The sequence below is a fragment of the Scyliorhinus canicula genome, chromosome 2 (assembly GCF_902713615.1).
Source record: "Scyliorhinus canicula chromosome 2, sScyCan1.1, whole genome shotgun sequence".
Taxonomy (NCBI): Eukaryota; Metazoa; Chordata; class Chondrichthyes; order Carcharhiniformes; family Scyliorhinidae; genus Scyliorhinus; species Scyliorhinus canicula.
In genome coordinates, this window is record NC_052147.1 from 90091165 (window position 1) to 90103872 (window position 12708).

Genomic DNA, 12708 nt, shown 5'->3' on the forward strand with positions numbered 1-12708 from the left:
GCGGGGACCAGCGAATCATGTGCACATGCTTTGGGGTTGTGAAAACTTGGGAAGATTCTAGGCGGGAGTGTTCGCGGTCTTAGCCAGGATAGTGGAGGAGGGAGTGGACCCGGACCCTTTGGTGGCGATATTTGGGGTTTCAGAAAAGCCGGAGCTCATGGAGAGGAGGAAGGCCGATGTCGTGACCTTCGCCTCTCTGATTGCACAGCGGCTAATTTTGCTGGAGTGGCGGTCGGCATCACAACCGGGGGTAGCAGAATGGTTGGGTGACCTGGACGACTTCCTGCGGTTAGAGAAGATAAGGTATGAATTAAGAGGCTCAGCGGGAGAGTTTGAGAAAAGGTGGGTGATGTTTGTCACCGTGTTTGAGGAGCCATTCGTCGCAGTGCAGTGGGGGGGGGGGGGGGGGGGGGGGGGGGGGTAAGATGGGGAGAGTGGAAGGGTGAAAAGGAGTAAAATCTGTACAGACTGTATAGTTTTTTTTTAAAATATTTTTATTCTCCTTTTTCACATTTTCTCCCAAATTTACACCCACCAACAATAAATAATAATCACCAACAAATGTGTCAATCCCCAGAACAATAACAACGATCCCATCTTCCCACCAAACCCCAAACATTAGCCCGCAAGTTTACATAAACAAATAACAAAAATGAATCAGGGATCACCCAGAGTCACCATTAACACACACAGCCCCCCTCCCCCAACCCATTCCACCCAACTAATGTTCGATGTTATCCCGTTCTTAAAAGTGCATAATGAATAACGCCCACAAATTGTAGAACCCCTCCATCCTTCCCCTCAGTTCAAACGTAAACTTCTCAAGAGTTCCAACAGGTCCCCCCGCCACGCCAGGGCACAGGTGGAGAGGTTGCTCTCCATCGCAACAGGATCTGCCTTCGGGTGATCAACGAGGCGAAGGCTACAATATCTGCCTCCACCCCCGTTTCCAACCCTGGCTGGTCCGAACCCCGAATATGGCCTCAGGGGACCTGGGTCCAGTTTCACGTGCACCACCTTGGAAATTACCCAAAAAACCTCCTTCCAGTAATCCTCTAGCTTTGGACAGGGCCAGAATAGCTCTGTACACCGCTGACACGACCCCCTTCTCCAGTCCTCCTGTCGTCAGAACCTCCTCCAGCAATGTGGAGGCCGGTTCCACTGGGAAGCTTTGTGTCTCCTTTCTGGCAAAATCTCGAACCTGCATGTATCTAACATTTCTCCCTGCTCCAGCCCATATTTCGCTTCCAGCTCCTTCAATCCTGCAACCCGACCCCTAAGAATCAAATCTTTTAGCATCTTAATCCCCTTCTCTTCCCATTTCTGAAAATTTCCATCCCACCTCCCTGGTTCAAATCTGTGGTTCCCCCGAATCGGCATTTCCCTTGACCCTGCCCCAGCCTGAATTGTTGGCAAAACTGCCTCCAAATTCTCAATGAAGCTATTATTACCGAACTCCCTGAGTATTTCCCCGGAGCTATTGGGAGCGGCGCTGTTGGTCGTGCTTTCAATCCCGACCCCCTGCACAAACTCTCCTCCATTCTGACCCACTGGGAATCAACCCCTCTGACCCAGCTCCGCACCTTCTCCACATTCGCACCCAGTAGTAGTACATCAGGTTCGGAAGACCCAAACCCTGCCTTCCCCTCTGTAGCAGCACCTTTCTCACTCTGGCCACTTTCCCTCCCTATATGAACGAGGTAATCCTTCCCTCAATCTCCCTGAAAAAAGCCTTTGGCAGGAAAATCGGTCGGCATTGAAAAATAAATAGAAATCACAGCAACACATTAATTTTAACCACCTGTACCCGACCCGCCAGTGACAGAGGGAGACCATCCCACCTTGCCAGATCGGCTTTCACTCTCCCCACCAAACTAGTGATGTTGTATCTGCGAAGCCTTCCCCACTCCCCGGCAACCTGCACCCCCAGATACCTAAAGTGAGTCCCTGCCCTACGGAATGGCAGGCCCCCCACCCCCGGCCGAGACACCACAAAATACTCACTCTTGTCTCTGTTCAGAATGTACCCCGAGAAAGACCCAAATACTCGCAGTAGCTCCAATATGCCTCCTATCGACGCACTCGGTTCCGACACATATAACATATCTCCCCCCCCCCCCCCCCCGGCAACCATGCGGTTCGGCTTCCGCCATCTTATCAGCACTTTTGCTCGCCCTCTCATTCAGCAGCAAACCCGTGTTTCCTCCTTTTTTTCAACGCTGTTCTTCGCATCCTTTAGCGGCTTATTGTTTTTCCTTTCTTTTTTTCCCTCTTCACCCTCCTGTCCTGCATCAATCTGTGTTTTTTTTTTTAAAAAACAATTTTTCTTCCTTCACACAAAAAAAGGGGAGAAAAAAAACTTCCACCAAAGTTCTTTCTCTTCTCTTTTAAATTCCCCCCGAGTTCCCCTAGGACCGGACTTCAGCTTTCTTATTTCATCCTAGGTGGGAGCCATGTCCCACCTACATCACGCCCTGGCCTCGGGCCTACGGCCTCAGCCTCCTTTTGGCTCCGCCCCCACTGCTCCGACCTCCTCGCGTGCTGGCCCAACGCCTCAGCCCCCGCCGCCCGCGCAGGGTTCCTTGCCGGTTTTTAAATCGGCCCCGCTAGCTGCCCGTGACGGCTCCAAAGGCCAACGATAGTCGGGGGGTGATCAATGATTCGGGGAAATCCCCCAAAGCGCCGCAAATAGTGGCCACCGGCGGGAGCTCTTCTTGATGCGGCCGCCCCACTCGCATACGCCACCGGAAGTCCGTGCAGACTGTATAGTTGATTGTTGGGAAGTATATTTACTTGCTGAACCTATTTTGATGTAAGCTTGTAATAAAATAATTGGGTTTTTTTTAAATCATCCATAATTATACGCGTTCCTTTATCGCACGCATCTCTAATTTCCTGCTTAATGCCATTCCCAACATCACCACTACAGTTTGTGCGTCTAAATACAACATCCACTAATGGTTTTGCCCTTGCGCCATGTTACTCAGCTTGACCCATTCAGATTCCACATATCCTTCCTCACTATTGCATTAATTTCCTCTTTAACTAGCACTGCAACACCACCGCCTTTTCTTTTTGTCTGTCCTCCCTAAATACGGAATACCCCTGGACATTCAGTTCCCATACCTGGTCATCCTGCAGTCATGTCTCCGTAATCTAGATTACATCATACCTGTTTACATCTATTTGCGCAATTAGTTCATCCGCTTTATTACAAATGCTCCCCGTGTTAAGGCACAGAGCCTTTAAGCTAATCTTTTTAACACTAATGTCTGCTCCCAATATTTTTCACTGTTGCCTTCTTTGAATCTGGCCCTTGGTTTCTCTGCCCTTTCTGCCTTTTGTTTTTGTCCTCGTTTCCTCCTCCTTCTTGCGTAGGTTCCCACTCCCTTGTCATTTTAGTTTAAACCCTTCGCAGCCACACCAGCAAATATTCCCCCTGGGACATCAGTCCCTGTCCTGCCCAGATGTAACCGGTCCAGTTTGCACTGGTCCCACCTCCCCAGAACCAGTCATAATGCCCCAGGAATCTGAAACAGTCCTCCTCATGCCATCCCTTCAGCCATGTATTCATCCAGTCTATCCTGCTATTTTTATTCTTCTGACGGGCGCATGGCACTGGTGGTAATCCTGAGATCACTACGTTTGAGGTCCGACTCTCACTTTCTTCCTAACATGACTTGAAGCAACTGAATCAAGTCCAAAACTGGAAGCAGATACAACAAGCTTCAGCGATTATATAACACCTCATTACACTGGAAATCCTAAAGACTCCTCGGTTCAAAGAAACATAACTTTTTCAATTTTTCCTGAGAAGCAAACAGATGGTGAGGGTACAAGTAACTTTCTCACTATAACACTATCTCATCAGCTGACTTCTGACAAACAGGCTGCTGTTGACCCCATACAGCTCGACGTGTTGGAGAACCCAGCAAGCTGGCACAGCCCCAAATCACAATTAGCTGGTAATGACTGATCATTCAGATCAAACTATCGATCTGGAACCTATCCCACATCAGATTTCACAAGTGCCGACGGTATGCAATTGTTACTATGGAGTAACAGAGATGGGCTCCCATTGTTACGCAAGTAACTCCAGTGCATCTATACACGAATATCAGATATGGCTCAGGAACAAACAACCTTCTCAGATATTAAGCAGAGCCATGTGGAAGTACTAGAAAGCTGCAGTTCTCTAAGGGGATAAATTCTTCAGAAAAGATAAAAATCAGAACAGGGTGAGAATTGAAAAAACACCTCTGTCACATATTTACTTCCAATGTTCACCATTTGTGTATTCAAAATATTTCCAAAGGAACCCATGTAACCACACTGCATTACTTTTAAGACCTTTCCAAAGTTATTTTAGTGGGCTTAAGTGGGTCGGTGCAGACTCGATGGACCGGATGGCCTCCTTCTGCACTGTATGTTCTATGTTACAACAAAGAGCAGCAGGGTGGCACAGTGATCAGCACAGCTTCCCAAAATTCAGTCAGAGGAGATTTCTGCTCATCAAAGTGTCAGAAAAGCAGCAAGACAAAACCTTTAATACAGCACACCTTCAACATAGAAAAATCTCCCAAGGATGTTCTCAGAGGGACAAATATATGGGTGCCAAGCTAAAGGAGGAAAGATTAAGAGGAGCAAGTAAAGGACTGGTTAAAGAATTAAGTTGTAAGGAGACATGCTAATGAGTTGAGGGGGTTTAAGAGAGAAATTCCAATGGTTGAGGCCAAGGCAACTGAACGCTCAGTCACCAATGGTGGGCAAAAGGGCAGCATGGTGGCGCAGTAGTTAGCAATACTGCCTCACGTGCCGAGGTCCCAGGTTCGATCCCGGCTCTGGTTCATTGTCCGCGTGGAGTTTGCACATTCTCCCCGTGTTTGCATGGGTTTCGCCCCCACAGCCCAAACATACACAGGATAGGTGGATTGACCACGCTAAATTGCCCCTTAATTGGAAAAAATAAATTGGGTACTCTAAATTAAAGAAAAACAATGGTGGGCAGAGAATGCATGGACGTACGAAAGGCTGGAATTAGAGGAACACCAGATTTCTTGAAGGTACTGGGAGGGGAAAGCAGTTGTAGATCTAGAGGAGGATACAGTTGTGATGCTGTGATAAGAATAAGAACACAAATAAGAAATAATTTGAAGCATCAGAGAGTGAAGCCAGGACTTGGTGCAGGATAGGATATGTATAGGATATTGGCTGAACTGAAATAGACAAAGCATGGAGGATGGGATTAGTCAAATCTGGAGATGACAAAACATTGATAAAGGTGTCAGCAGATGGGCAGAGGAAATGGTGAAATCAAGCAACGTTTGTGATGGAGAGTATAGCTCAGCCAGCTCAGGGTAAAATGTAACTCAGACATTGCAAACTGTCAGCTTTAATCCGAAACAAGGGAAGGCGGATGGAATTTGGGGAAATAGTTAGAAATTTGTGGTGGGGTCAAAGACAATGGTTTCAGTTGTCCCAGTTTTTAACTGGAGGAATTTCCACATCCCAGTCCGACAAGAGGCAACAGGGGCATTGAGGACTGGTGCAGAAGGATACCTGGGTGTCATCAGCATAAAATTAGAAGCTATGTTGGAACAACGTCACCAAGGGACAGCACAAAAGTGAAGAGGAGCGGTCCAGGATTGATCTTTTGGAAAAATCCTTAGGTAGAGGTGCACAGTGGGAAGAGAGGCTATCAAAACATAACAAGAAATAGGAACAGTCTTCCATTTGTCCCTTTGAGCTTGTGCCACTATTCAACAAGATAATGGCTGATTTTCTACCTCAATTCCATCTTATTGTTCTATCCCCTTTCCTCAATTTCCTTTGTGCCCCAAAAAATCTATCAACCTCTTATTCTGAATGCACAAATCAGCATCCACAATATCCTTGGCCAGATAATTCCAAAGATTCACAACCTCTCTGAAGAGATTTCTCCCACCCACCTCAGTCATAAATAGCCAACCCTTTATTTTCAGACTGTGACCCCATGTTCTAGATCCAGAGCCGGGGTAAACATTTCCTCAGCATCTACTCTGTCAAGCCTTTTAGAAATGTTCTAATCTTGAATTCGATCACCTCACTCATTCAACAACAATTTATACTTATACAGCACCTTTAAATGTAATTAACATCCTACGACTGTTCACAGGAGCATTATAAAATATATGACACCAAGTCACATAAGCTGTAAAGAAGGCCTATGGGGTACTAGCGTTCATTAGCAGAGGGATTGAATTTAAGAGCCGTGAGGTGATGATGCAGCTGTACAAAACCTTGGTAAGGCCACATTTGGAGTACTGAGTGCAGTTCTGGTCACCTCATTTTAGGAAGGATGTGGAAGCTTTGGAAAAGGTGCAAAGGAGATTTACCAGGATGTTGCCTGGAATGGAGAGTAGGTCTTACGAGGAAAGGTTGAGGGTGCTAGGCCTTTCCTCATTAGAACGGAGAAGGATGAGGGGCGACTTGATAGAGGTTTATAAGATGATCAGGGGAATAGATAGAGTAGACAGTCAGAGACTTTTTCCCCGGGTGGAACAAACCATTACAAGGGGACATAAATTTAAGGTGAATGGTGGAAGATATAGGGGGGGATGTCAGAGGTAGGTTCTTTACCCAGAGAGTAGTGGGGGCATAGAATGCACTGCCTGTGGAAGTAGTTGAGCCGGAAACATTAGGGATCTTCAAGCGGCTATTGGATAGGTACATGGATTACGGTAGAATAATGGAGAATAGATTAATTTGTTCTCAAGGGCAGCACGGTAGCATTGTGGATAGCACAATTGCTTCACAGCTCCAGGGTCCCAGGTTCGAATCCGGCTTGGGTCGGAATCTGCACATCCTCCCCGTGTGTGTGTGGGTTTCATCCAGGTGCTCCGGTTTCCTCCCACAGTCCAAAGATGTGTAGGTTAGGTGGATTGGCCATTATAAATTGCCCTTAGTGTCCAAAATTGGCCTTAGTGTTGGGTGGGGTTACTGGGTTATGGGGATAGGGTGGAGGTGTGGGCTTGGGTAGGGTGCTCTTTCCAAGAGCCGGTGCAGACTAGATGGGCCGAATGGCCTCCTTCTGCACTGTAAATTCTATGATAAGGAGATAAGAGGTCAGATGGCTTTAAGGAGAGTCTTAAAAGAGGAAAGCAAGGTAGTAGGCAGAAAAGTTAAGAGAGTGAATTCCAGATCGTAGGACCTAGGGTAGGTGAAGGGTGGCAGCAATGGTGGAATGATTAAAATTGGGGGGTTCTCAATATCTCACAATTAGATGATGATAGCAGATTTCTTAAAGGTTTGTGGATGGAATTACAGAAATAGGAGGGGCAAAGCCTTGGATGGATTTAAAAGTAAGGATAAGAATTTTAAAATGGAGACATTGCTTGAACTGCAGCCAGTAGATCAAACATTCAAGTGATGCATTTCTAAATTCTGGGCGGCACGGTAGCACAGTGGTTACCACTGTTATTCACAGCTCCATGGTCCCAGGTTCGATTCTCGGCTTGGGCCACTGTCCCCATGTCTGCCTGGGTTTCCTCCGGGTGCTCCGGTTTCCTCCCACAGTCCAAATGCGCAGGTTAGGTGCATTGTCCATGCTAAATTTCCCTTAGTGTTCAAAAAGGTTAGGTGGGGTGACTGGGGGATGGGGTGGATTGTCCATTTAGGGCCGAATAGCCTCCTTCTGCACTAGAAATTCTATGATTCTACCAAACGCTAGGAAATGTAGGCCTAGTCTATACAATTTTTCCTCAAAGGACAGTCCCCTTCTGCAGGAACCAGTCTAGTGAACCTATGTTGCACTCCTTCCAGGGCAGCTATGTCCTTCCTTAAGAAAGGAGGAGACCAATGGTCTGTATAAACAGGAGACTGTACAAACATAAGATTTATTTACCAATATTTCAATTTCTTTACAGAAACACTAGCAAAGGGGAAAAGACATTAGTGAAGTATGGTGTGGGCAGCAAAGCCGACTGACGAGGTAGACAGACAGGGATATTCTGTTTGTCCGAGCAAAGGGGTCAATTACCAAAGGCACAGGTTTAAGGTGACTGGTGGAAGGATTAGATGGGGCACGAAGGAAACATTTCTTCACCCGGTGGATGTTTGTGGCTGCCTGGTTTGGTGGTGGAGGCAGAAATCCTCAACTCATGTAACAGGTACCTGGATCTGCACCCAACATGCTCTAATCTGCAAATCTGAAAGGAGAGATTAGAATGGGCAGCTCGATTTAAATGTTTTCAGACAGCACACACACAACGGACCGAATAGTCTCTTTCTGTGGCATAAATTGTCTATATTTCCAAGCTGCGGATAAGGACAAACTGTCACAGCCACATATGTCACGTAACTTGATAAGTGCCATTTCAACAGTATGTTGCGGTGGAAACCAGATTGGAGGGATTAAACAAGAAATAGCAGGTGAGGTTGGGACATATTCAACAGTTTAATAGGAGAGATTAGAGATAGTGATATTTAGTAATATTTCACAACAAGAACTCATGGGTGGACACATTCAAACTCAAAAGGGACAGTGAGCAAAGGATACAATCTATCCCAGTGTCTTTTTGTCCCCCTCTAAACTATCTCAAAAGACCACAATGCCAGGCACATCCCCATCACCAGTTGGTCACTCCTCTTTGTCACTGGTTCATGGCCCACAAATGCCACTCCCGTACATTCACTTCCCCTATGCCCACCACCCTCCACACCCACCATCTTCCCCTCTACCAACCAATCCGCAAATTTTGCAGTTGAGTATCTGCATTTGGGGACATCGCAGGCACACCCCAAAGTGCAATGGGCTAGCCTCGTCCTGGACGAACCACCTTCTTGATCATGGTTTCACCCCTAACAATACAGCCTTGTTCCCTTCTCCCACCATAATTCCCTCCCCTTCACCGCCCCCATTCCCTTCTCTTCACCGCCCCCTTCTCTTCACAGCCCCCGTTCCCTTCTCTTCACCGCCCCCGTTCCCTTCTCTTCACCGCCCCCGTTCCCTTCTCTTCACCGCCCCCGTTCCCTTCACCGTCCCGTTCCCTTCTCTTTACCCCCCATTCCCTTCTCTTACCCCCCCCATTCCCTTCTCTTTACCCCCCACTCCCTTCTCTTTACCCCCCCATTCCCTTCTCTTTACCCCCCCCATTCCCTTCTCTTTACCCCCCCATTCCCTTCTCTTTACCCCCATTCCCTTCTCTTTCCCCCCCATTCCCTTCTCTTTCCCCCCCATTCCCTTCTCTTTACCCCCCCCCCATTCCCTTCTCTTTACCCCCCCATTCCCTTCACCCCATTCCCTTCTCTTTACCCCCCCAATCATTCCCTTCACCGCCCCCCCCCAATCATTCCGTCCTTCATCCCCCCCCCCCCAAATCATTCCCTTCTCCCACCTCTCCCCTTCAACTCCCTGTGGCCCCTCCTCACCCCCAACCCGTCCTTCGGTTTCCTGCCCCCTCCCCCGCCACCGTTGCCCTCTCCCCGGCCACTCACCTGGTCCAGGTTCTCCTCGCTGCCGCTGTCGTCACTGTCCGAGTCGATGACGATCCGACCCTTCCGCTTCTTCACCATGGCGGGGCTGTGAGGGGCCTCCGACCTGGCCGGACCGACACAACCAGTCCCGCTGTCCGGCGGACCGACACAACCAGTCCCGCTGTCCGGCGGACCGGCCCAACAGACTAAGTGCCGCTTTCGGAGGAAAGGACCAAGCCGGGCCGGGAGACTGAGCCCCGCTGTCGGAGAAGGGAAGAGAGAGCCAGACAGGGCCCGGTAGCTCCGCTGTCAGAGCCGCGCTACAGGCCTCAGGCTCCAGTCGCACAATAACCCAAGGCCGCTACTGCGCATGCACGGGGAACCGACCGCGTCTCATTAGAATACGCGGTGACATCATCAAGGAGCAGCTCAGGAGAGAAAGAAACAGAGGGGAAAGTAATAGAGGAATAGAGAGTGAACAGAGAGTAGAGAGCGAACAGAGAGAGAGAAAAGAGTGAACAGAGAGAGAATAGAGAGTGAACAGAGAGAGAGAAAAGAGAGTGAACAGAGAGAGAGAAAAGAGTGAACATAGAGAGAATAGAGAGTGAACGGAGAGAGAGAACAGAGAGAGAGGATGGAGAGAATGGGGAGGGATTCTTCGCTCCCGGGACTGTGCCTGCGCCGTCATGAACGCCGTTGCGAACAGGGCCCGGGCACGACCTATTCGGCCCTGGAGCGGTTCACGCCGCTCCAGCCTCCTTGGCGCCTCGCCAACCCGCCCATCGTGTGCATGTGCGGGGAACTTCTTACGCGCGCCGGCCCCTCACCAACATGGCGCCGGTCTTCTGGGGCCGGCCGTGGAAGGCGGTACGCCCGGGTGGGGGGAGAGCCGTGCTAGACCCCATCGGAGCCCCCCCCCCCGGTGAAGGAGCCCCCCAGCGTTCCCGCTCAGTTCCCGCTGGCAGCGACCAGGGGTGGACGGCGTCGGCGGGATCCTGCCGTGTCGGAGCGGCCGCTCGGCCCATCCGGGCCAGAGAATCGCCGTTTGCGGCGATTCTCCGAGCGGCCCAGCGCGATTCCCGCTTCACTGGGCAGGGAATTCCATCGATTCATAATCCTTTGGGTGAAGAAGTTCCTCCTCAGCTCAGTCCTAAATCTACTTCCCAATTATTTTGAGGGTATGCACTCTAGTTCTGCTTTCACCCGCCAGTGGAAACAACCTGCCCGCATCTATCCTATCTATTCCCTTCAGAATTTAAATGTTTCGATAAGATCCCCCGCATCCTTATAAATTCCAAGCTTGCTAACAGTCGTTCAAAATGGTGACTACTTGTCCATCAATCTGCACCATACTTTGGATTAATACTTTTGGATTAATAATAATAACCTTTATTGTCACAAGTAGGCTTACATTAACACTGCAATGAGGTTACTGTGAAAAGCCCCTAGTCGCCACATTCCGGCGCCTGTTCGGGTACAGAGGAGAATTCAGAATTCTCAGCTGGTACGGGAATTGAACTGCTGGCATTGTTCTGCATCACAAACCAGCTGTATAGCCCCCTGAGCTAAACCAGCCATACAACATCTAAATGATGAAACAGAGTGGCGGCAGAGGAAAGAAAAGGAAAAGAACCCTGCGCTCCAGATCCCACCAACCCGTCAGCAGACAGGAAAGAAAATGAACTAATCCTGCACTCCAGACCCTAATACCTTGTGAAACAGTAATAAAATTCGAAATTTTTTTTTAACAAGAGTGAGGTAGAGAATAAAGAGAAACCAACATAAGAAATAGGAACAGGCATAGGCTATATGGCAGCACAGTGGTTAGCCTCACAGCGCCAGGGACTCAGGTTCAATTCCGGCCTTGGGTGACTATGGAGTTTTCACTTTCTCCCCGTGTCTGTGTGGGTTTCTTCTGGGTACTCCGGTTTCCTCCCACATTCCAAAGATGTGCAGGTTAGGTGGCTTGGCCATGATAAATTGCCCCTTAGTGCCAGGGATGTACAGGTTAAGTTACAGGATTCGGGCATAGGGTGGAGTGGATGGCCCAAATGGCCACCTTCTGCACTGTTGGGATTCTATGATTGGCCCTCACCTACTCAAACATTCAGTAAGATCATGGCTCAACTTATACATCAGCTCAATTTTCCCACATTATTCCCATATCCATAGATTTGTTTAGTGCCCAAGATACTATTGGTCAACCTTGAATATACTCGATGACTGACTATAGACAAGTCTCTTCAGGTAGAGAAAACCAAAGTCAATAAATTGCCCCTCACCTCAGTCCGAAATGGTTCATCCCTTATTCTAAGACTACAGTCCCTAATAGTACACTTTCTAGCCGGGTGAAATAACCATTCAGTCTCTACCCTGTCCGATCTCTCAAAATCTTATATACTTTGAATGAGATCACATCTCATTTTTCTAAATTCCAGAAAATATAAGCCCATTCTACTCAATTGCTCCTCATATGATAACACTCTCCTCCCGGAAATTAATCATAGCACCTCTCTAAGGCAAGCAGTGGCGGACTGGCCAGGGTGTAAGCTTGCCCGATGGCAAGTGGGCCCCTGATGAAGTGGGCCCCCTATATCAAATAAAAATGCAATAAAGAAACAAACACAGACAACTGCTTTAGTAATAAAAAGGAATAAGAAAAAAAAGAGAACAGGACACAAATAAGCAGTGCATGAAAAGGAACGAAGCAGGGGAGGTAGTGGAAGGATGTGGAATAGGGGGGCCCGGTCGGGCATAATTAAGGAAATTCCATGTTTTCAGCAAGAGTGTGTGAATTTAAAAATAAAGTTACAATTTGTGATTTGAAATGGTCGGCAACTTCAAAGGATATCAAGCAGTAGCCTTGGTTCAGCCGGTACATCGGTCCGGGGCCCGGAGAGCCAAGAAGGGGCCCGTGAATCTCTGAAGGGCCCTTAAAAATTATAATTAATTAGATAAATAAATCTCCAACTTCTTTCCTGAGATTTGTATTCTAACTTAATAAAATATAATTGTTTTAAAAAGAGCAATACCAAATAAGAATGCAATAAAGAAACAAACAAATATTCACTCAGTGTATGAAGGAACGGAGCAGTGTTAAACGGATGTGAAAAGGAGTGGAGGGGGCTGGTTCACCTGGGTCGGACATAGTTGGAAATCCATGTTTTCAGCAAGAGTGTGTGAATTTAAAGATTAAGTTACAGTTCGTAATTTGAGATGGTCGGCAACTTGAAAGGATATCAAGCAGTACATAGG

The 12708-nt window shown here is 48.0% G+C and overlaps 1 protein-coding gene and 1 pseudogene across 1 annotated transcript in view; both read right to left on the reverse strand.

Annotated features, from left to right (window-relative positions):
• The window catches only part of rtf1 (RTF1 homolog, Paf1/RNA polymerase II complex component), an 89226-nt gene extending 79399 nt beyond the window's left edge, over window positions 1–9827 (reverse strand). The window contains exon 1 of the mRNA XM_038782598.1: window positions 9475–9827. Coding sequence (XP_038638526.1) covers window positions 9475–9552 — 78 coding nt within the window. The 5' untranslated portion in view covers window positions 9553–9827. The remainder of the gene's footprint in view (window positions 1–9474) is intronic.
• LOC119962533 lies at window positions 8724–8853 on the reverse strand (annotated as a pseudogene).
• Window positions 9828–12708: the final 2881 nt, after the last annotated feature.